General features: G+C 41.5%; 3 protein-coding genes across 6 annotated transcripts; 2 read left to right on the forward strand and 1 right to left on the reverse strand.

The window, feature by feature from the left end:
* The first annotated feature begins 138 nt into the window (after window positions 1-138).
* On the forward strand, window positions 139-7,764 carry LOC114435701 (pollen-specific leucine-rich repeat extensin-like protein 1). The gene is given in 6 exon segments (XM_075353406.1): window positions 139-184; window positions 187-216; window positions 1,939-2,027; window positions 3,709-3,799; window positions 4,710-6,678; window positions 6,763-7,764. Coding segments are annotated over 6 exon segments (2,322 nt in total). The 3' UTR covers window positions 6,860-7,764.
* Window positions 7,765-8,072: 308 nt separating this feature from the next.
* Window positions 8,073-10,921, reverse strand: wdr77 (WD repeat domain 77). Its single transcript, XM_028405608.1, has 10 exons — window positions 10,551-10,921; window positions 10,070-10,255; window positions 9,842-9,983; window positions 9,690-9,739; window positions 9,445-9,515; window positions 9,256-9,313; window positions 9,054-9,119; window positions 8,873-8,981; window positions 8,727-8,795; window positions 8,073-8,637 (listed from the first exon to the last, which is right to left on the reverse strand). Exons 1-10 carry the CDS (start codon window positions 10,657-10,659, stop codon window positions 8,490-8,492), a joined length of 1,008 nt encoding a protein of 335 aa, XP_028261409.1. The 5' UTR covers window positions 10,660-10,921; the 3' UTR covers window positions 8,073-8,489.
* Window positions 10,922-11,668: 747 nt separating this feature from the next.
* LOC114436216 (protein polybromo-1-like) lies at window positions 11,669-23,162 on the forward strand. Of its 4 annotated transcripts, XM_028406378.1 has the most exons (30): window positions 11,669-11,790; window positions 13,445-13,594; window positions 13,724-13,821; window positions 13,900-14,047; window positions 14,159-14,308; window positions 15,069-15,185; window positions 15,271-15,339; window positions 15,423-15,521; window positions 15,604-15,689; window positions 15,780-15,865; window positions 15,982-16,198; window positions 16,476-16,617; window positions 16,716-16,810; window positions 16,903-17,182; window positions 17,347-17,452; window positions 17,556-18,195; window positions 18,275-18,486; window positions 18,594-18,779; window positions 18,874-19,031; window positions 19,115-19,366; window positions 19,451-19,596; window positions 19,709-19,866; window positions 19,973-20,156; window positions 20,285-20,486; window positions 20,567-20,768; window positions 20,840-20,992; window positions 21,520-21,678; window positions 22,031-22,083; window positions 22,340-22,553; window positions 22,758-23,162. In XM_028406378.1, the coding sequence occupies exons 2-30, from the start codon at window positions 13,454-13,456 to the stop codon at window positions 22,919-22,921; spliced, it is 4,917 nt and encodes a 1,638-aa protein (XP_028262179.1). In that variant the 5' UTR covers window positions 11,669-11,790; window positions 13,445-13,453; the 3' UTR covers window positions 22,922-23,162. The 4 variants fall into 4 exon arrangements, with proteins under 4 accessions (XP_028262179.1, XP_028262176.1, XP_028262177.1 ...); XM_028406375.1 differs by lacking the exon at window positions 21,520-21,678 and having other exon boundaries at window positions 19,430-19,596; XM_028406376.1 differs by lacking the exon at window positions 21,520-21,678.
* The last annotated feature ends 436 nt before the right edge of the window (window positions 23,163-23,598 follow it).

Genomic DNA, 23,598 nt, shown 5'->3' on the forward strand with positions numbered 1-23,598 from the left:
AGACCGGTGCACCTGTGGAGAGCGGCTCTCATGCGCCTTTATTTTTGGATCTTTTTTTTTTTACCTGCCGATCAAAATGTGCCAATGAGCACTGCTGAAGCTGAGGAGTCACATCTATACAACAACTAATCAATAACCATGAAGAGGGGGACGCTGAATTTTCTGGGTCGGAAGAACCCGTCTCTTTCGACACCAATATCAAAATGAAGGACATGGGTGAGTGCGCTGCTGACAGGCCTTTACTGAGCGTCTGTAATGGGAGAGTATGAACCAATAACACGACCTTTGGACCTACTGGTGAAATGGACAAACCTGCTTCCACGACGCTCCACTTTAACTCTTTGAGAGAGAAAAGATGTAAACATTAAATTATATATTGACAGCAGGTGTCATCATGTTATCAATATATGAAAAACCATTTTCCTCGATGCTCCTCTTGGGTGACCTTGCATTTCTGGCTTCATACTCAACTCTTACACACAGTGTTCTCTGAGACCTAAATTGTGTAAATTATTTAGTTTTTTTAATCAGAAAGTTGTGATCATAAGGATCCTCTAATCTCAAAATGCTGTTCCCCAAAGTCTAAAATGTGTTCCTAAGACCTAAATTGCATTGACTGAAATCAGAATGATGTTTTCTGAGATATAAAATAGGTCCTCTAAGTCTTAAACTGTGTTCCCTGGGATCTCTTTTATAACGAATGTGTTCTACTAAACATTCTTAGAAACAACAAAGCAACATTACAGGTGAAATATTTGAAAGTCTTAATTTAAATATTGTATATATTTTAGCAAAACCACATATAACTACATCAGTATAGAGTACATGTTGTATAAAAACATATGTTAAAGATAAAGATAGATTGCAAGCTGTAGAAAATGACAGTAAGTGGACAGTGATCAGACAACTGGAAGAGAAAACTACCTTTGTTATTCCTATGAAGGATAAGCATGAATGTCTGCCTATGGTTTAATACAGAAAGTAAAACAGCGTTAAAGAAATCTTCAGTAGTTATCACAGCATTGTTCTTCCAAATATTGATATCAGGTTACAGATAAGCTGCCCAGCTCTGTGGGACACTACTTCATTTAACCAGTGACAGCAGGAAACAGCCAGCAATTGCTATGCAACATGAGAGAGAACATTTGTGTATTTAAATCAGGGCACAATAGGAAGACTAATCATTTGGTTAGACTGGTTTTAAGCCACAGCCGATTCGCTCTGTGCCCGTGGTGGATTGTTCCCACATTCCACTGCAGTGACACTCTTTCATTTTAGGACATCATAAATAAATCATGGTTGTTACATCCTCAGAACGAAAAACGAAAAACACGAGGAAACGCACTTTCATTTTGCATTGTCACATACCCTATTTGCTGAAAGAACATACACATTATGTGCCTTTCAGTGACAAATGTCACTCATCAGTCACTTATTGGACAAACAGCAGGGCTGGAATGAGCTGCAAAAGAATGGCGCCTCAGTTGGTTGTGACTGATCTGCCTCCATGACCTCTGAAGTTTCACAGGTCTGTCACAGTCTGTGCTTCTACAGCGTAGACTGCACACACACACATGTGTGTTTTTCTTGTGTGTTTGCCTCATGTGTGTGTAAGATCACATTTGATTTCAAATGGTTGAAGGCTCAAAAAAAGGTTTGAATATCATTGTAGTTCAGTGTCTTTAAACAGGATTTTATTGCTGACACAGCGTAAAATCAGTCCTAGAGATCAGCCATGCTTTGATTACAAATATTTAATAAGATATATATGTAAATCCTTCATGTGCTGTTTCACAGTAACTGAGCTTTTACTTAGGTGTGTGTAGCAGACTGACAGCGCCTGCATCTCATTACTGTGTCTACAATGTAACGAGCCAAAGAAATGTTGTTAATAGATGATAATAATACTGTTTTTCTCTCTCTCTCTCTCTCTCACAGACAGTGTTGAGTTGGTGTTGGCGTCTTCTGCGATCCCTGAGTCTGGGACTGCCAGTGTGCGGGCCAGACCCACAGTGAAACATCACTTGGTGAGTCTCTGAGTAAAGCCTCTGAGATGACATTAGATTTGTGTGGAAACAGTCTACGCTGTGTTGTTTACCTGCAGATGCAAATGATGTGGCATTGGAGGTTGTGTGTTTACAGTGGAAATGTTCAAGTAGAGCTGCAGACTCCCTTTCCTTTTTAATATCTGTCATGGCTCTGTCCTGTGTCTCTGTAACACTGTGGTGTTAATGTGACATTCTGACAACATGTTGTTCTCAGAGGCCATTCTGCAGGTCAGAGCCTAAGAAATCAGCAGCACCTGAATTTGTTTAGTGATAAATCTGTGTTTAGTCATTATGAGAGGCACAACATGTCATGTTGTCTGTTATTACTCTGCATTTTGTGCCATTTCTTATTTCGTGATGTACTAGTATGCAATTTCATGATAACACATATTACACAGCGTATACTGCAAATAAGGGGTGTGTGAGTGCAATGTGGCGGGTAGGTGGCCTTTAAATATGCTTTAACTATAGTAGAAGACACATCCTTACTCAGTACCTTGCATGTACTTGGAAAAAGCAGCACATTATGAGTGACAGTTTGTCCTCCCATGATATCATCATGGTGGAGATATAAACGCACAGCTCATCCGTGGTTCACACGCCTCTCTGTATTTGGGAGTGTTCTGTGAATGTGTCTGTGGCATGTGGACACGGCACTCCCAGCAGAATATGGGCAGGACAGCTCACAGCTGAAAGTGAGTCATAGTGCAGTGAACAAGCACATGAAATCAAACTGGATCTTCGGTGACACACCCTTGGCCCAGGATGCAGAGCTTACGGTACCTATCCATGCATAATTTTCAGTGTCGTGTAAGCTCAGGCAAAGGTCCAACTAAGTAATGTATTAGGAAGCTTCATTTTTATGTTCAAGGATGTCACCTGTCTATGACTGAGTAGATTTATTACTGCATATAAAAAATGGTGGAAACAGGCTAACACTAGTAAAACTGCTGTGAGTTTATTGCTTTGTTGCATAACCCTAAGAGGCTGCAGCAGACCTGCATCAAGAGCTACAGCTGTAAAAACTCTGCCCTTTGTTTCTGGAATGATTTTCTGTGCTTTTGAAGGGCATTTGACCTGTTAAAGCTCATGGATTTGTATTGTGTCAACACAGTCTGTGTTTGTTTTTGGTGGTGTTTGGTCCGTGAAGAGAACTACAGCTCTCTGTGCTTCCTTTTCCTCTCTCTCTCTCTCTCTCACACACACAAGCACCTAGGTATCTAAGTGACAGCATGTGATTTAATACAACAACAGACAATGTGATGAATACTAGGTGTATCCTCTGAATCACTAAATAGCTGAAGTACAACAAAAAAAATTCCTTTTCAAATCCTCCACCTACAGCTTTGGTGTGACAAACTTTGAGGTCATAGACAATAGCACACACACTAACACAGAGTGTGTTTATTTGCTCTAATGCTGTTTTACAGATCTAACCTCAAATGCATGCTTATGATGTGCAGTACTGGATGTTCCATACTGCACTGATGAAATAATTTGGCAGCAGCTCGTCTGCAGTGCTTCAGAACTGGTTTGTTCACCTCATGAGTGAACCCTTGTCAGCAAAAACAGTCTAGATGATATCTCTGATCTCTACTGCTGTTCCTCAATCTCACTGTTGTGTCAAATCATCAGTATGACATTTGTTTCTTTCTCACAGTCCTCATCTGACAGCTTTCAGGGGTTTGCCGTCCCCACACCCACAGTCCCTGTCCTACCCACTGTCAACGGTCCAAAGACCAACGGTTTAGGTGAGTATCCAGCTGCCAGTAATATGTACTCTGACTTTAGCATAGCTAAAAAACCTTTATGTAGACTATGAAGAGTAATTTGTGGTGCCAGACTCAGTTAATGGATCAGAGCAATCAGATTAAAGAAAAACCGCTGGGCAGGTAAATGTTTGTCCAAGCTGTTACTCAACATCCTGCCTGAAAATGTCCAAGCAGCCATAGCAGAAAGAAGGTATATTTACATAAGGGGAGTATACATAGAAAGTAATGGATAACATCACAGAAACATTCATATACGTATCATTTGTTACATAGTCTGTTTATAAATGTGCAACATATTTATATGCTGTGGATAATATTGAATGAATGCGACTTTCACATAAAGGTATTGGGTAAAGCAGGCTAAACCCAGACACATTTTCATGGTGATGTTTCATCTAGCAAAAATAATAATGACCCCGTTTTTCCTATTTTTTCAGCAGAAGAGTGAGAAAATGAGAATTAACAGATCCATGTAAGAGCGCTTTTCTCTGTGATGCCTCATTAGGCCAAAAGTGTTGTTTCACAGGATGAGATAGATGCGAAAGAAACATTTGCTTTATATATATATATATATATATATATATATATATATATAGGATAGGATATTGGATAGCATTAATTAGCCAAAAATAATCCTAGAATATTAACATACAATGCTAACGGGATAACCTGCAGTCATCTCACCATGAAACTACAACTAAAACTCAGAGTGAATAATGTATGTAGATATATAACATTTACATATCGCATTCTGTATAATCTGCATAAATCTGTTATTCTGTCACTCCCTAAACTGAAGATGTTAATCCTAAAACATGGAGCAGGACTACATGTTAAATGCTGTAACATTTTTTCTCAGTTTTTTCTCGTCTTCTCTTTTCTTCCATAGTTAGTGGAGATCGGTTGTCCAATGGATCTGTAATATCTGTGCCTGACCTTGTGGAAGGAGAAATATTTGTACCTCCTCCTCCTTCCATGGCACCTCCACCTCCTCCAGCAAATTTCATCCCTCCTCCACCAGACTTTGTGGATGTCCTAAACAGTCCAGACCTGGCAACCATTCAGCCTCCCTCCATGCCTGCACCCAAACTCACTTCAGCCACAGCATCCATTGAGGAAGAGGATTTGTCCATGTTAAAACCACCACCAATGGCTCCACCAAGGCCTCCATCTAGCTGTTCCTCTGGCTCTGCATCATCTATGTGTAGTCCACCGCTTGACAAAGTTCCTGAACATCCAAAATTTGCCCCACCGCAGCCCCCTGCTGAAAAACAACACAAGACACATAAGACACCACCACCTAAGCCCATTAGAATGTCTTCTGTCTCCAGCCTTGACTCCCCACCTCTGACACCTGCACCTCCTCCTCCTGTGCAGACAACCACATTTTCCACCTTCAATCCCCAAAACACAGCAAAGCTTTACACTGTTTCTAAGAGCCCACTCCTCAGTGGGTATGATGGTCGCGACAAAAGACCAAAGCAGATGTTATATTTAGAGGACACTGGGTCTGTCAATTCTGTCCCTGTGCTTGTTCAAGTGGATGCGAAAGCCCCTAAAGTGACTACACCCTCTAAACCTGTTTCCAAAGATGCACAGGAGCCAAAGGAGCACGTATCCATCACCAAACCACCTCAGATACCCCTACCTGAGCCAAACAAAGAGGCTAAACCAGAAACAGTTTCAGCGAAGCCAGACATAACCACACCAGTCCAGCCTCCACCTCAGAAGTCTCCACAGCCTCAGGCAGCCAGCAACACTCCAGTCATTACAGAGCCCAGCAAGGACAAACTTAAGGGATCTCCAAGTCCAAGCCATAAATTCAGTCCATTATTGGATCATAAACTACGCAACCTGAAGGGAAGTGAAAGCAGCGGAGCTCGAGAAGGACCTGCAGCATCTCCACTGGCTCTTTTATTGGCAGCTAAGGAAAGAGAGAAAAACAGATCGATTCACTCTCTGTCACGGGAGGGCAGCCGCAAGAAGAATGAACAGTCAAGTACAAGCATTCACCAGAGTGACTGGAGTCCAAATTCTTTTATTGTCATCCCAAGGTCCACTTCCTCCTCTTCTCTCACATCTACTGAAGAAAGACTACCGGAGACTTCCAAGTCTGTACTGAAAAGTCCAACCCCCGAAAAGCCCAGCAGTCCTGCACAAGTGAGGATCCAGATACCTTCTAACAGTCCGGCTTTCAGTCGGAGCACAGTGGCTGAATCCCCAGTTGTGAGCAACCAGGTTGAGCAGGAACAAAACACAGAACAAAGTCCCTCACAGTCCCTGTCTGCACAGCTTGAGAATAACAAAGAAGATTTGAATGTGCCACTTCTCCCTCCACCTCCAGAGTTTGGTGATTTCGATGAGATCACAGAGCAACCCCCGTCCATCCTCCCACCCGATCCTCCTGTGAAAACGGCACCACCTCCAACCATGAGCCGTGTCTCTCGTACTCCAGCACCACCTCCTCCTCCTCCAAAACCTACACCTCCACCTGCTCCAAAACTTCCACCGCCTGACATAGACATCAAACCAAAGCCTCCAGTCCAGACTAAACCAAAACCTGCCCCCACTTCACTGCCATCCACCCTCTCACCCAGTCAGGCCACTCTACTGAGTATCTTACAAAAGAAGATGCTGGAAATGGACCACAAAATAGCCCCAGCGAGAGACACAGAGTCCAGCTCTGATGACTGGGGCAACCCTTTGTCTGATGAAGACAACAAGGTGCCTGTTGTACCTAGAGCCAAACCGCAGACCAAAGGTTTTCCTGTCGTCAACAAAACAGCAACCCTGGACATGAGGGAGCTGGAGAGTAAAGTGGTGAAAAAGGCCACCTCATCCAATAACGTTCCCACCAGGTGAGGCTGTCAGTGCTTATAAATGACACTTTTAGTCTTTGTTTGTTAACTCGTTTTCACTCATTTCACTGCTTTTCTTTTCAGCAATGGACAACAGTCAAAACAACAATATGGTAGGACTTTTACAGTTCGGCCTGGAACTAAACAGCCCATTACTCTTGTTAGTAAAGAGGAGTCCTGAACAGCCTCTGAAACACGACAACAGTATATAACACACTTTGTAAAGTGACATGGAAAAACAAATCTGTCACACAGATGTGTGACAGATTAAAGCTACAGTGCAGAATTAAACTAATCAAATACAAGCTCTTGCAAAACAGCTTCACACTGAGCCACTTAAGCTAACCAGTGGCAATTAAACAAATGTCTGTGTTGACAGAGCTTTGTGCATCATTTACCTGCATTCATATGTACACTCATTGCTACAATAGGAAAGCAGCAGTTCTGCACTGTGGCTTTAAGACTCATTACAAGGTCTTGTCAGTTATAAATAAACACATTCTCACCTATAAATAGTATTCTTCTGTTTGTGTAAGTGTCAAAGTTGGATGAGCTTTGAAGAGTTTTTGCTGCTGCTGTATTTTCAGTGTGTAGCTTTTGTAGATGTTGCACATCACCTTTTAATCACATGTGTTTTATGTGTAGGATATATTCATATGTTTTTCATTAATGAATAAATGACAATATGTAAAAAAAAACATAAATATGATTGTAAAATACAATAATGTATAATTTGTTTGTTTTTGTAATTACATGCCCGTTAACTGTTACATGTAAATTTTGTAGTTCTACTGGAGCAAAGCCCAAGGTTAATTCAGATGAGTGTGTTTCTCATATTTATTGATCTAAGAGACGGTTAACCATTTGAGTGCAATTTACTACAATAACATTTGTAACTGTGTAGTAACTCATATTATTGATATATATATAAAAATTAACAGTTGTATGTACAAAAAGCCATCAAACAGATGTACATTTACAAATTTCAGTTTTAACTGGAAAATAAATTGGTAAATGCATATTTGATGTATTTGTATGTTTCTACACAAAAGAAAAAAAAAATAAATTTAATGTTAAGACATCAAATATCGGTAACATTAGGTTCTTGAAAACAGTCTTGTTTGTGTGACTGCATCAAAGTCCTGTCTTTAACTTCACACCCCAGACCAGCAGTGACAGCTTACACAACACTGACTGCAACTGACTGGTATAATCTTGTTAACTTCTGAGCATACCACCCACACTTGGTGTCATATATGGACACGTAGCACATGCCCCTGTTGTGAACCCACACTGGGTAACCATCACACAGACACACCACTGCTACCATACTTTGTCCCTGTATACAGAAACTAAATACTGGTGGTAATATATTAGACTGCATGGGACACAAATAAAGTGAAAATGCTTACATTACCTTTAATGTAAAATGATGCAATTCAAATGCTATGCCTCAGATCTAACTAAGGAAATTATACACTGAAAGACACAAACAGTGAGAATGTGATGCAGAGTGATGATGACACACTTAAATCTATTTTACCGAATACTTTCAGACACACCTGAACACTCCTTATTAATAGGAAAGAAAGTATTTATTTCAAAAGTGGAATACACTTAACAGACACAAGTGTACACGGTAGTGAGCTTCATACTGATGTGTTTGTGTAATTACACCACCAAAACACTAGACGGTTTCTATTTATCTATTTTAGATGCTTCAGACAGTGGTGGAGACGTACAGAGAACATTCTAGTTGGGGCTCGTTTATTTCTAAGGAGGTGCATGTCAGGCTGGAGTATAAATCAGGCTTAAGAAGAGGAGCTGGGAGCCGCAGCAGTAGGAGCTACTGTGTGGTGAAGCACAAGATGATCCCAGCCCACAGTAGTGAGAGTGGAGGCGCCTCCGTGAAGCCAGCTCACACCCTTGACGAAGTCCTGGTGTCGGCGATCTCTAAGACTACAGAAGAAAAATATAAGAAATATGTGATTACTATCTTTATTAGTGCAGACGTATGTGTGTGTTTGGGATGCAATGTAAAGACTCACATTTCCTGCATTTCAGAGTTCATAACAGCAAGGGAGCAGTCATCACTAATGGAGGCGAGGAAGGAGGCACTGGGATAGAAGAAAACAATGCAGTTATGTAAAGCAGCTAAAAATAGGCATGAGGTTGCAACATCATTTGTATTTACCTGTGTGTGGAGAAGGCGAGCCCATTAACTCTGCGGCTGTGGACATTCTCCACTCGGGCTGGCTCACTTCCCAGGAAGTCCTTCACAGTAACTGTGCCCTGCTCGTCCCCTGAGACATGATAAGCAAGTTAAAAATGCATGGATTCTATATTTTATGTCTCTGTCTGGTGATAGGCCTTACCGAAAGCAATGGTGCTTCTGTGATGTGGGTGCCAGGCTGCAGCGGTGGGGGAGCAGTTGGGAGACTCTGCAGACAACACCATCAACAAGTCTTGTCAAATCCAACAAGCTACTAGGTGGCTAAGACACTTATTCTAAATACATTTTCACTGCTGTCATGTAGGTATTTATCACAGTGCTGTTAATAGTGCAATCAGAATGACCTATTCTTGAGGCAGGTTTGTTCGGCTTCCTCCTGTCCCACATCAACACACGACCATCCTGAAGGATCAGCAAAAAGAACAGGTTTAGTTTAGCTGCAGTATTCTAAAACACCCCTCAGTAATCCCTAAACTGCTCAATTATTATTCAAATTGATGACAAAACACAGAAACTGTTGATCAATGTCTTACTTGGCTGCAGGAGATGAAAAGAGAATCATCTATAGGACTGCAGGCAACACAAGTGACAGGCTGTGTGTGTGCTGCAGGTAGAAAGAAAACAGGCAGATTTAAATTAATTTAAATAATGTAAAACTTACATTCCAACTCACACAATACTAGGTGGTTAAGATACATGTTCATACACATCAAGCGCAGAAAAATAAAGATTCTTGATTATGTTATCTGCAAAGAGTTCCTAGTTGTAGTTTTCTTACCATTGTATGTAGTGACAACTGTTTCCTCACTCAGATCCCACACTTTAATTCTGCAACAAAGAAAGGACATGCATTTATTAAAAAGGGGTGAAAGGACAATGCACAAAGTCATAAGCCACGTGTGTGGCTGTGTACATGTAAAGCAGTCTAACCTGCAGTCCATGCTGCCAGTAACAGCACTGTTGGCCCCAGCAATCGGGCTCACTGTTGTGACAATGTGGTCATGGTCATGTTTAGTAAAGCGATTCACCAGCAGGTGCTCGTCCTCTGTCAGTTCCCAGAACTCCAAGGCACCTGCACAATCGAAACGAATCCAGATTAATTCTGTTATTTTTTTAAATTCTGCATAATTCAGCTTCTATGAGACTCCATGTTCTTACCTGAATCTGAAGCAACAACAACTCCTTTGTCTGACACCCATTTGACATCTGTGACACCAGTCTCGGTCTGCACACCGGCTTTGCAGAAACCCTCACTGGGGGCCTGTTCAGGGTCACTGTAGATCCACACAGACCCCTGCCAGGTCCTGCCAGAGAGGCTGGAGGCACCAAGCAGCAGGGTGCCATCTGAAAAGAACCAATGAGAACACATACCATAAACATGTGAATTCAGGTTGGACAGCTGACCTGTGAGCTGACAAAGTTCCTGGCACCAAATTCATCATGTTTACATCAATTCGTTTGAAACATTTATTTATTTAGCTCAACTTGTTTAAAAATAATTTTGGTGAGCTGTCTAAACTCCAAGTTTAACCTAAGACATAGTTAGGTCAGTCAAGATGTAAAAACACCGAATAATCACCAACTAGCGGCACCACGTGTTTACCACAATAACCTCGGGTTAGCTTGGTGTTTATCTTACCTGCTCTGTACTGCGCCGAGCACAGATGCTTCTCCATACATGCTGGAGCATTGGGGGGGATGTTCCACCGGTTTTCCTTGATCATGTTTGTGTCCACTGCACTTTTCATTCAGATAGCGTCTTTACAATATTACCCAGTCACAACCGACACTTCAAACCACTTCAGCGCGATTTCTTTTGTAGCTAATTAGCGTTACTCTAGAGGCACCACGGCTTCGAAATTTAACCGGAAAATATATAACAATGGAATCCTAAAAACACATTAAGTGTTCCATTAAGATATTTTAACACCGTTGTCCTTTTAGAAATGAATGATGATGGAGTTAACAGCGACACATGGAACCGGTGCACATACTTCCTGCTCGGGGTCTCTTCTTCTTCGCTTCTTTTTCTGCGTCACAGTTTTTTGGCAGTGTAGACGCTCCTTTGCTTATTACTGCCCCCCGCAGGATAAAAAAGGAGTTGTATCCATCAGGCGCCATATTTTTGTGTAACGACAGGCTGAAATTGCAATTGAATTTGTGAGGAGACTATTTCTTCAATAGAAAGGTAATATTTGTTCTTGACCCAAGGACAGTCTGTATTTTCTTTGTAAGATATGTGGAGTTACATTTTGAATTTTGTTTACCTCTATTTCAATGGAGGCAGAGTCAAGTTTTTTTTTGCAATATTTCTTTTATAAATAAAAAGAACTCCTTTCTATAAGTTTAGGTAATTAGTGGTTAAATGATCTATTCTCTTTGAACTTCTGTCCCAATGGACAATATCCCAAATGACAAATACATGCTATTATATCGCCATCATACCACATTAGGAAACATAAATGTTATGTATATATTGCTTATACTATATATTGCCATATTTAAAGACAGTGGCTCTGTAAAAAAGACATTTAATTTCAAGGTAAAAAGGCTTTGAACTGACAGGAAGAGCGTGTTGCACTAACAATATGACATCTTTTTTAATTGTTTTTGTGCAGATGATGTGGTTCCTAAATACTGACATTCACCATTATGTGATCTGCTCCTCGAACAATGCCACTTTGAAGTGAGATGAGACAAGAAAATTATTACAAACTAGTTGAAAAAAACTCGTGCGCTTTTATTGTGAAGGTGCACAAACGGAAGTGGTGGTTGTACCGTCGATAGTTTCACACTTCTGTCGCTCTGTCCAAAATCGATAAGTGATTGGCTTTCTTGATGGTTCAGATTGTGTGGGTCTAGTGCCGCGCTCACAGCAGGTAAGCACACAGCTGTGTCACCTGGAGAAAGTGGATCCTTTTCCACCGAGTGTCGTGGACGCGCGCAGCTGCAGCTTTGTAACGTTAGTCGTTACAGTGATGTCTTTGTCTCGGCTCTGACTAGGTGATGTTGAAGGCTAACCGTTAAATGTGGCTATCGTTAGCTATTCAAGACCGTGTACCTGTCCACGCTGAGTGACACTCAGGTGGGTGGACAGCTGCCGCTCTGCATGCTAGCTGACTGCTGATGTGTGCAGCTGCTGGGTGACATTAGAGTCAGCTGGTAACATTTTGGACCTCCAGACATGCCAGCATCATTGCTGTAGACTGATGGAAATGTCACAGGAGGTAACGGCAGTGAGCTGGAGGAGGTGTGTATTTAATATGTAGAACATATGAAGCGAACATGGGGTCTTTTAAAAACGCACATTTACCGAGTTCTGCCCCCTTTTTTTATCAAAATTTAAAAGTGAATGTCCGATGATAGAAGTTCAGTATTTAAATAAGGGTCAAGTTCATCTGAGGTCAAATGTTTTATCTTTATTGATGAAATGTGGGCGTGTCCTCGCTCTCTGCAAATAATAAAAACATTTGTTATGGTGCTGGTGTTACAGCTGGTTTAAACCATATCTAGACCTTCAGATCAGGTCACTGATGATTTGTCAGCATGGTCAATCATACAGGGCCACTTGTGTCCCGGTTCAGGGGCTGCATCCTTCAGCGGGCCACATTTAAAGACCGGTTGCATCACAGTGGTCTGACAAGGCTGACCCATTTTAAATGCTCCTTCAGTGGTGGTTGACAAATGTGTCGTTCTTTTCCCTTATAGCCAAGGATGCAACTGGTGGAACATTTGTAGCACAACGTACTACTACGTACTACTAGTTTGATTATGTGCTGGGGACAGTGGGATGCTTATATTGAATACAGCAGACTCGGCAAACTCTTGCTGGGTACGCTTCTACACCTTAGTATCAACTGCAGGAGTCTTACCAGGAAGTCTTACATAGGCCAGACTGTCTCAGCTGTTGGTGAGACCTACTGTTGACCCCTTCAAAATGCAGCCCCACAAATGGAAACACCATTATACTAATAAAGATGGATTCATGTCTCTGTGACGTCACTCTTACGAAGCTTAGTCATCATTTTGGCTGTGTCTGAGTCCACTTCACATCTTAATCCAAAGATTGTGTTGAGCTTCACTGGAGCTGAGGTGGGTGGGGTGGCTGCAGGCAGTTTGTGTTCGAATGGTCACCCCCCTGTTGAACAAAGGAACTGTACCTTTAATTCTAATATAATTATTTAGTGTAAATAAATATTATGATTTTGAGCTACAATTAAAACGGTTGCAAACAGTAAACACATTTATGTTTTGCTGTAAAGGTGAGGATGAAGGACAATAGGAATTGACTCACTAATGAAGCCACCCCCAAGTGGGCATTTATGGAGCTGCAGCTACTTTCTAATATTTATTTTTCAGGCTAACCAGGCTTTCTTTAGGATGCAGAATACTGTTGGTGACCTGCAGAGCTCCATAGAATTCTAAAATAGCTCAGATATACTCAAAAAAAATAAAATGCATGTGTATTTCACAAGAGGACCATCCCGGTTCATTTGTCATTATTCTTTTGTGTAATTGGAATTGTCTTCTCAGGGGTTCATCATGGCCTTGAAAAGGAGAAGGGCGACATCCCCCTCTAGCAGTGTGAGTGGAGGAGATTTTGACGATAGCCAGACTTCACCGTTAGTGTCTTCAATTGGGAGAAAGAGGAGAAGGACCTCAAACATTCCAACTGTGGATCCTGTAATTTTACAAATTTCAGTTACTGATTCTTTATATAAAACCATGAGAATTATACTAAGTTGCAGTTTGATTAAGCAGTTGTGGGAAAAGTTTGTGGACGTTTTTCAGTGTTTAATCTTTGCCTTACAGATCGCTGTGTGTCATGAGCTGTACAATACAATCAGAGATTACAAGGATGATCAAGGCAGAATGTTGTGCGAGCTGTTCATCAGAGCCCCCAAACGAAGGTGAGTGATGAATCCTTTTAACTAATGTGATAACAAACATTAGACAGATACAGAAGAGTCTTTTTTTCTTTTTTACAGGAATCAACCAGACTATTACCATGTGGTGTCTCAGCCGATTGACATGATGAAGATCCAACAGAAATTAAAGATGGAGGAGTATGATGATGTTGAACAGCTAACCAGTGACTTTCAACTCTTATTCAACAATGCAAAAACATATTATAAGGTAACAACATTTAAATGTAAATGAAGGCAATAAAAAGTGTGTTCATCCTGGTGAACAGTGTAGAAGGTCCAGGCTGTAATCATAAATTACATTTGTCTTGTTTGTATGCAGTCAGACAGTCCTGAATACAGGGCAGCCTGCAAACTGTGGGACCTGTACCTGCGAACCAAGAATGAATTTGTTCAGAGAGGAGAATATGACGTGGATGATGAAGATGGATATGATGCACAAGACAACCCAGGGGGGTCTACTGAAGATGAGGTGACATTTATGCACATGTTTTAGCTAAAATCAGTGATGTTTTGACTCAGCTCTCAGTACCTACCTAGAATGTGTGTCATGGTGGTTATTAATTAACGTGTGCATAGTCATGACATGCAAACTGTTATGTCCATATTATAGAAAGCTTATTTTATTCAATGTTTAATCAGAGCTTCAGGCAATATCTAGACTTTGAGATATTATTCCTAATAATAAAGGACCACACTATGGGATTAGCATTATCAATGCACAATTGATGATTTTTGTCTCTATCACCAACAGCCATGACAGCATCTCAGTTTCTTAAAATCTTTAACCCTATGACAAAAATGTAATACTGTAAACACACAATTTGATCACAAGGAGCAAATTATTGACTGTTTTAGTCTAGGAAGGATCCTCTGCCAGCTGATTGATTGTTGGTACACTCAGTATAATAAGTCTCTACTGTATTCATAATTGCTTTCATTAGTGTATAATCATCAGCGATCAGGTTTTCCAAAGTAGGCCTTCTAGGTTGGACTATTCAGGTGGTTGCAATCTGCAACCATACTCTAGGTGTCACTAAATTCAACATTACTTATATATTTCACATGCGTTGTATGTACACAATACATGCTACATCTGACTTTAAATACGTGATTTTCTCAACTGTTAACCTGCTCTCATTTGAAATTGTATAGTGTAGTGTTAGTGAACATATCACTAAGGTCCATTTGGTATTTGTTGCCTAACCTTTGTGACTACCTGTAAACTTCAGAGTGCACCCACCTGTTTGAAAGAGGTGCTTGAGCAGCTCCTGGATGCGGTGGTGACCTACACCGAGCCTACCGGTCGCCTAGTCAGCGAGTTGTTCCAGAAGCTTCCCTCTAAAATGGTTTGAGCATTTTTCAGCATAAATTTTCCTCTCTGTAAAATCTGTGACTTTGATGTGTAGTTTTGCCATTTGTTTTTTAATATAGCAATACCCAGATTATTACACCATTATAAAGGAACCAATAGATCTGAAAATCATTGCTCAGAAGATTCAGGTAAACCATTACAATGTTTCTGTAAAATGCTGATGTTGTGTTTTAAAATAATTTGTTGATAAAATCAGTACATTTGTTTAAAGTTGGGCCACTACAGGAGTGTAAATGCCATGGTTAAAGACATAGACTTGCTGGTCAAGAATGCCAAAACCTACAATGAGCCTGGATCACAGGTGTTTAAGGTCAGTGTGTAAATGACAAGTACAAGTCATCACTAGTGTTTTTTTAAATAACATTTATGTATGACATACTTGTGTGTTCCAGGATGCAAACACCATTAAAAAGATATTTTCCCAAAAGAAGTCTGAGATGGAACACGGAGAGCCAATCAAGTCCAGCATCCGTATCAGGTAGTTTGGAATCAGTAACCTCATAATAAAGATAATGTGAAGCAAAGTTACGTTTTGAACCCTTCTCTTCTTTTACTCCATCTCTGTAAGGAATAGAAGGTCGGCCCAGGGAGACCGCCTCTCAGCTATTACCATGGCACTTCAGTATGAAAGTGATGAAGAAGGCATACTCTCTGGTACAACTTCAGCTTATTAGTGTAGTTAATGAAATATGACAGAGATGCTCTGTAGAATCTCAGAATATTATATTCACTACATTCACTACAAGGGGTTTATCTCTTGCATCGCTCAGGGTCTGTCCACTATGATGAGGGGGAATCTGAGGCAGAGAGTTTGACCTCTAACATGGACATGACCAATCCCATCTTCCAGCTGTATGAAGCTGTGCGGGGTGCCCGGAATAGTCAAGGCCAGCTGATTTCTGAGCCATTCCTGCAGCTTCCCTCCAAGAAAGATTACCCCGACTACTACCAGCAGATCACTCAGCCAATCTGCCTCCATCTGATCAAGTATGACTGAACTAATAATCATTGTAATCTACTATGCTGCTATGTTTATGCAGTTTTTTTAACATTTTTTTCTTGTAATATAACCTTCTTTTATCACAGTTTATCTGCTTAATTTCTTATGATTTGTTTATGTTTTCGTGATTTATGTTTTTGTTTTTTCACCAACATTCTCTTTTTATATTTTTACGGGAAAATACGGCATCACACACACACTCTGTACAGTACAGTATTTCTGTGCCCCTCCTTCCCAAATGTGAGAGCCCGTAATTCCCCACAGGAACAAGATGAAGAGCAACGAGTATGATAGTGTGGAACATATTGACTCAGATCTGACTCTCATGTTTGAGAATGCTAAGCGCTATAATGTTCCTCACTCCTCCATCTACAAGCGCGCACTCAAACTTCAACATATTCAGCAGGTCAGTCCCAGGGTCTCTAACTTTGATTTGTTTGGGTATTTACTGAAAGATTTACTGAGTTGTCAGGTTTATTTTTTATATTTCAAATGTCGATGTAGATGAAGAGAAAGGAGCTTTTACAGAGAGATGATGATGATGGAGACAGCATGCTCTCGTCTGCCACATCTGACACCAGTAGCACAAAAAGAAAAAGGTACTCTTTGTCACTCGTTCTCTCTGAAGTGTGCAGTTTTTTATGTGTCAAGAAATGTGACCGTTATTTGTTGGTTTGCACCTGATTTCCAGCCACAAGAAGAACACCAAGAAAAACCGAATGAAAGCTCTCCTAGCTGCTGTGACTGAGGCTAGAGAAGCTGGCACTGGTCGCAGACTGTGTGACCTTTTCATGGTCAAACCCTCGAAGAAGGACTACCCTGATTACTACAAGGTCATTCTGGAACCGATGGACCTCAGGACCATTGAACACAACATCCGCTCAGACAAGTACATGACTGAAGATTCAATGGTGGAGGACATGAGGCTGATGTTCCGCAATGCACGGCACTACAATGAGGAAGGTTCGCAGGTAACATACTGGTGTTGTTAAAGATGAATGCTGTCTAAGGATTTCAGTTCCTTAATAACAGCTACAAGCCTAAAAACCACATTTGTTTCCTGGTTAGACAGAATGCTAACAGAAAGTCTGGGAGCGTGTGCAGCTCTCACACACCTTTTGTGATGTTGTTGTAGGTCTATAATGATGCAGATATCCTAGAGAAAATCATGGAAGATAGACGCAGGGATCTTGGACCCGCAACTGATGATGATGACATAATGTCCCCAAAGTTGAAAATAAGTATGTCAGTCAGTTGGCCAGTATGGCGTCACTTAACATACTCAAATCTAAGCACTAATCCTTCAGAATCAACACTTACACACACATGCATGTTTTGTTGCAGGAAAGAACAGCATTACTCTAAAGAAGTCTAAATACTTAACACCATTACAGCAGAAGTTGAATGAGCTTTATGAAGCTGTGAAGAACTACACAGATAAGCGGGGTCGTCGCCTCAGCACCATCTTCTTGCGGCTGCCATCTCGTGCCGAGCTGCCGGATTACTACATCGCCATCAAGAAGCCTGTGGATATGGAGAAAATCAAGAGCCACATGTTGGCCAATAAATATCAGGATGTGGATGCGCTGGTTGAGGACTTGGTGCTCATGTTCAACAATGCCTGCACTTACAACGAGCCCGAGTCTCTGATCTACCGAGATGCCTTGTTGCTTCACAGGGTACTGTTAGAGACCAGGCGTGACCTGGAGGGAGGAGAGGACGCACATGTGCCTGATGTGGCCCGCCTCATCCAGGAACTTATCCGCAGCCTCTTTGTGTCTGTCCTCGGACACCAAGATGATGAGGGACGTTGCTACAGTGATTCGCTTGCTGAGATTCCTGCTGTTGATCCTGCAAACCCAGAGAAGCCGTCTCTCAATTTTGAAATCATCAGAAAAAATGTTGATCAAGGGCAGTACAAGAGGTTGGATGTATTTCAGGACCACATGTTTGAAGTGCTGGAGAAGGCCAGGCGTTTGAATAGGTGAGTTGCCCCTCAGGTTTAAAGCCAAACCAGTGTTTATAGTGTTGAAAGAAAGTGTTACTTCATACATTCATTACAGGACAGACTCGGAGATCTTTGAGGATGCAGTGGAGTTGCAGCAGTTTTTCATTCGGATCAGAGACGAGCTGTGTAAGAATGGAGAGATCCTGATGTCCCCTGCCCTCAGCTACACCTCCAAACATCTGCATAGTGATGTGGAAAAGGAGAAGAAAGCGAAGCTTCCCAAGGAGTTTGAAGAGGACAAAATCAAGAGAGAAGAAGAGAAAAGGGGTATTCTTTGACATATTTATTGAAACTAGCCGAATGTGCTATCCTACAGTATGATGAATTCTCTCAGGTCACAGCCTTGTTTTATGGAATATGTTGTACATTTCCAGAGGCCGAGAAGAGGGACGACCCTGTCGGAGGATCATGGCAGTCAAACCTTCAGCGCACATACAGCCAGGACTGCAGCTTCAAGGACAGCATGTACCATGTGGGAGACTATGTGTATGTGGAGCCTGCAGAGCCAAACCTCCAGCCCCATATAATCTACATTGAACGTCTTTGGCAAGACGACACAGGTCAGTCCCTTCGTTCTCATAATTAAAGCACTACTTACGTCTATTTTTTTTAGACCAAACAAAACTCAGTTTGCTTTTCTGCCGTCGAACACAGGAGAGAAGTGGCTGTATGGCTGCTGGTTCTACAGGCCAAATGAAACATTTCATTTAGCCACAAGAAAATTCTTGGAGAAGGAAGTTTTTAAGAGTGACTATTACAACAAAGCTCCTGTCAGCAAGATTCTTGGGAAATGTGTGGTCATGTTTGTGAAGGTAGATGGCTTCTTTTTTCTTTTCTTGGTTTTTCTTGTTGGTAGGACTGTGCTGACTACATATTATTTGGGTTTGGATTTAAGGAATATTTCAAGCTACACCCAGAAGGCTTCAGAGCGGAGGATGTCTATGTCTGCGAGTCGCGCTACTCTGCAAAGTCCAAGTCATTCAAGAAGATCAAGATGTGGACCATGCCTCTGAGCTCGGTCCGCTTTGTTCCCAGAGACGTTCCCTTACCTGTAGTGCGTGTGGCATCCATGTTTGCCCCCAAACAAGAAGAGAAACCACCAGAGATTCCAGATGAAAGCAAAATGACAGATGCCATTGTTGACAAGGTAAATAGCCAGCAGCTTGTTTTTATAAAAAAATGACAGTGTGCTCATAAGTAGTATTGTCAGGACACAAATTTGTGTCAGCAGGAGCGAGAGGATGTCTCCATGGATATGACCAACGGAGAACCAGGCTGTCAGTACTATGAGCAGCTCTGTTACAACAATCTGTGGCTGAAACTGGGGGACTGTGTTTACATTGCTTCTCATGGACTAGTGCGCCACCGTGTGGGCAGGTAGAGTAAATGCTCTGAATATATTCTCAGCATGATATATGATTGATAGTTCATGTTTTCATTGAGGAAAATATGTTTTATATGTTTTATAATATAATGTTATCATTAACAGGATTGAGAAGATGTGGATGCGAGATGGAGCAGGTTACTTCTTTGGCCCCATCTTCATCCATCCTGAAGAAACTGAGCACGAGCCCACTAAGATGTTCTACAAGAAGGAAGTGTTCCTTAGCAATCTAGAGGAGACTTGTCCCATGACCTGCATCATAGGTACCCTTTCTAAAGTATAGAGGAGTATATTGAATGTCAACACTTTTTGACAACAATAGGATTAGACTAATCAAATGCATAAACTGTACTGCTTGTGGTTTGATAGGAAAGTGTGTTGTGTCGTCGTACAAAGACTACCTGTCGTGTCGGCCGACTGAAGTGCCTGAAGAGAATGTTCTTCTCTGTGAGAGTCGCTACATTGAGAGCGAGAAGCAGATGAAGAAGTTCAAGGGTCTGAAGAGGTTCTCGCTTTCCGGGAAAGTGGTGGAGGATGAAATCTACTATTTTAGGTAAACAACTGTACAGAAAAAACAGTATGTTACTGTGTGTAGGAATTACAAGTAACCCCAAAGTCAGTTCTTTTAAAATGAATGATTCATTTAGTAAAGGTTGGTGAATTGCATATATTCTTACACAGGAAGCTCATAGTTCCCCAGAAGGAACCGTCCCCTCTCCTAGATAGGAAAATTGAGGAACTGGAGGCTAAGTTTGCTGACATGACGGATGAAGAGCTGGAGGATCTTGGGGATGATGATGGTGACCTAGGTGACCAGTCTCTTCCTCAGATGCAGTCCTCCATGTCTAGTGACATGGATATCATGCCTTACACTCCTCCACAGGTCAGAGTTAAATTATCAATTGTTTTGTAGTTAAATGATTGGATTATGTTTTTTAAGAATTCTTCTGTGTTTGGTTACAGTCCACACCCAAATCCATAAAGGGTCTTTCAAAGAAGGAAGGCTCAAAGCGTAAGATCAACATGAGTGGTTACATCCTGTTCAGCAGTGAGATGAGAGCAGTCATCAAAGCCCAGCACCCTGACTTCTCCTTTGGGGAGCTGAGTCGTCTTGTTGGCACAGAGTGGAGGAACCTGGAGAGTTCTAGGAAAGCAGAGTATGAAGGTGACGATCGTCTTTCAGGGAGATAATCAACATTAAGGTCATACCTATAATTTACTTTCATTTTGTTGCAGAGCGAGCAGCTAAAGTAGCCGAGCAGCAGGAGCGCGAGAGGGCCCAGCATCTGACGTCCCCTAGAGCAGGTACCCCAGTAGGGGCACTGATGGGTGTGGTGCCTCCCCCAACCCCCATGGGGATGCTAAATCCCAGCATGACGCCTGTGTCAGGTAACCCCTCATAGATGCAGATGGATCCCCAGTGAACACTAGAAGGCTGGATTAAGAAGCTAAACTGCTAGAATGATTCACAGTTTAAAGTTTTCTTATCACACCCATGCCAGCATGTCTGCAACGTTTGAAGGTCATAGTCTTATTTTATTGCTGCCTGTAACATCATTTCCTTTATAAGGCCAAACCTTAAATGGTGTACAACACCCATTATGCTGTTGAACCCACAAGGTCAATCTGTAGAATTTATATGTGGAAATCTGTGAATGCCAACCAGGTAGTGAAAGACTGTTGCACACTATTCAAGGATTGAGGCCAAACAAATAATCATGCTTGAAAGTTGTGCATGTGCACTGTGTTGTTTACAGAGCATTTGTGTAGTTTCCATTCATCCTCATCATAACGACCTGGTAATTAAATGACTGCACTAACTGTATTTTATCATTAATGCATGCTTGGCAGTGAATGCATGTTTGACTGATGCATGTTTGGTGTTTTGTGTTCTACTACTGTTCCTTCCTGGGAAGGTATGATGGGTGCATATAGGTCAGCTATGATGCCCCTGCAGGGCCATGTTGAAGGCATGGTTAGTATGACTGGCATTCCACCACGTCACATGGGGGTGCCTGTATTTCCCCAACATCTCCTGCCCGTTATGCCTGGGTTCCTTGGAATGCCATACTTTGGTAAGAGTGCTGTCATAGCCACCTCACCTGCCACGCAGTTGCTTCCTGTTTACCAATCTGACTTGCTGGAGGGGCTACCTGTACCAATAGGCTGATGTCCTTGAGTTGATGACTGGTCAGTTGAGAGCACATGGTCTCAACAGGGATTTGGGCATGTGTTCAGCTCATTACCAACCTTGCTACAGATAAACAACAATCAGGCTTCCACAATGTGGCTTATTTTTTAACGATTGGCATTTCTGAGATATGTAATAAACAGAAATTGAAAAGGTAGTATTTGAAATATAAATAATAAAACATTAGTGGCTTCTTCTGTATTTTAACTATGTTCTGATGTTGAATATCCTCGCAGGTGTTAATGGCATGGGGGGTGGACCTGGAGCAGGAAACATTCATGGATCACAGGTAATTTGTTAGCAGGCTCTGCAGGAAAGTTATCAATGCAAAGTATAAATAAACAAGACTATAAAGGCAGCTTTAGTTTGTATTTTTGCTAGAATGCCATACCTTGTGCTTAATCCCCTGCTATACATAATGACTATTGATCCACTTTACAGCACTTCCATATTATGGCTTAATGTGTACATATAGATAATGATTGCTTAAATACTGTGTGATTTACTTTCTGTATCAGAGCAATAATCCTACAATATTTCATTAGATGGGTCTGATAGGCACGGGGCAGCAGGCTCCACCACCATACCCAGGACAAGGCCAGATGGGACAGCCTGCACTCCAGCAGCCCTCCACCCCAGTGTTTGTGTCTCCACCAGCCAAATCCCAGCGGTTGCTCCACTCCGAGGCATACCTCAGATACATTGAGGGCCTTAGCGCAGAATCATCGACTATTAGCAAATGGGACCAAACTCTCTCAGGTTATTTATTTTGTTTACTTTCACAGTGAAGGTATTAAATCTGTGTAAAACAAGAATGATACTACATTGCATATCTTGGCATATGCTAAACTTTCTGGTCAACATCTCTGTTAACATTTTTTTAACATTAATCATAGGTTTTTAATTTTGGAATTCTTCTGTGTTTTGCTACTTTTTTACAAATGTATTTTTGTATGCTTTCAGTTCAGAAACAGGATGTGCGCCTAACAAAAGAGCAAGAGTCTAGACTACCATCCCACTGGTTGAAGAGTAAGGGGGCCCATAAGACAATGGCAGATGCGCTCTGGCGTCTCCGTGACCTGATGCTGCGGGACACACTAAACATTCGTCAGATGCACAACCTGTAGCATGCATTCCCAATGCGAGCCTCTGTTCCCAGACCTGTGAGACAGGAAGAGGATTAAGCTCACTAAAAGCGTTTACTTTGTGTTGTCAAAAGAAAAAAAGATGTTTATATTCATGCATTGCTGCTTACTGTGTTGAAGCTGTTCTTTCGTTTGTTTTACATTCCATATGTTGTTCTAAGTGCATTATTGTTAATGAATTGTCATTCTTCATGCTTTCACAATTAAAATGTGAACAGTTAAATCTGGCTGTTTTCATTTATGAGTGACTGTTATACAACAGCTGCAGAGGATGTTTTTGTTGCCATCAACAGGGGACGCTGATGCAAATGTATGTAATGCGCATAAGGCGCTAAAAAAGTGAAAGACTCCTGTGAAGGTGTGAGTCAGTACTTGAAAGAAAAATATCCTAGTGTGGTGCAAGAACTGGTAATATTAAGAAAAACATTTAGACTAACAATGCACGGCCAAAGCATCGCCACAGACCAAGTACAAAATCATTATATATATAGTATTATTTCTGGCAACTTTTTCTTTTCGTCTTCCGTCCAATACAGTCACGTCGTCTGCCCGCCGCTGTGTTGAGCTGCAATGTGACTCGCATGTGTTTAAAACGCTGTTCATGTTGCCTACTTCCCTAAAAAATGTTTAACAGAATTTACTCTACACATCTTTTACCC

This window comes from Parambassis ranga, chromosome 5 (genome assembly GCF_900634625.1).
Source record: "Parambassis ranga chromosome 5, fParRan2.1, whole genome shotgun sequence".
Classification (NCBI taxonomy): Eukaryota; Metazoa; Chordata; class Actinopteri; family Ambassidae; genus Parambassis; species Parambassis ranga.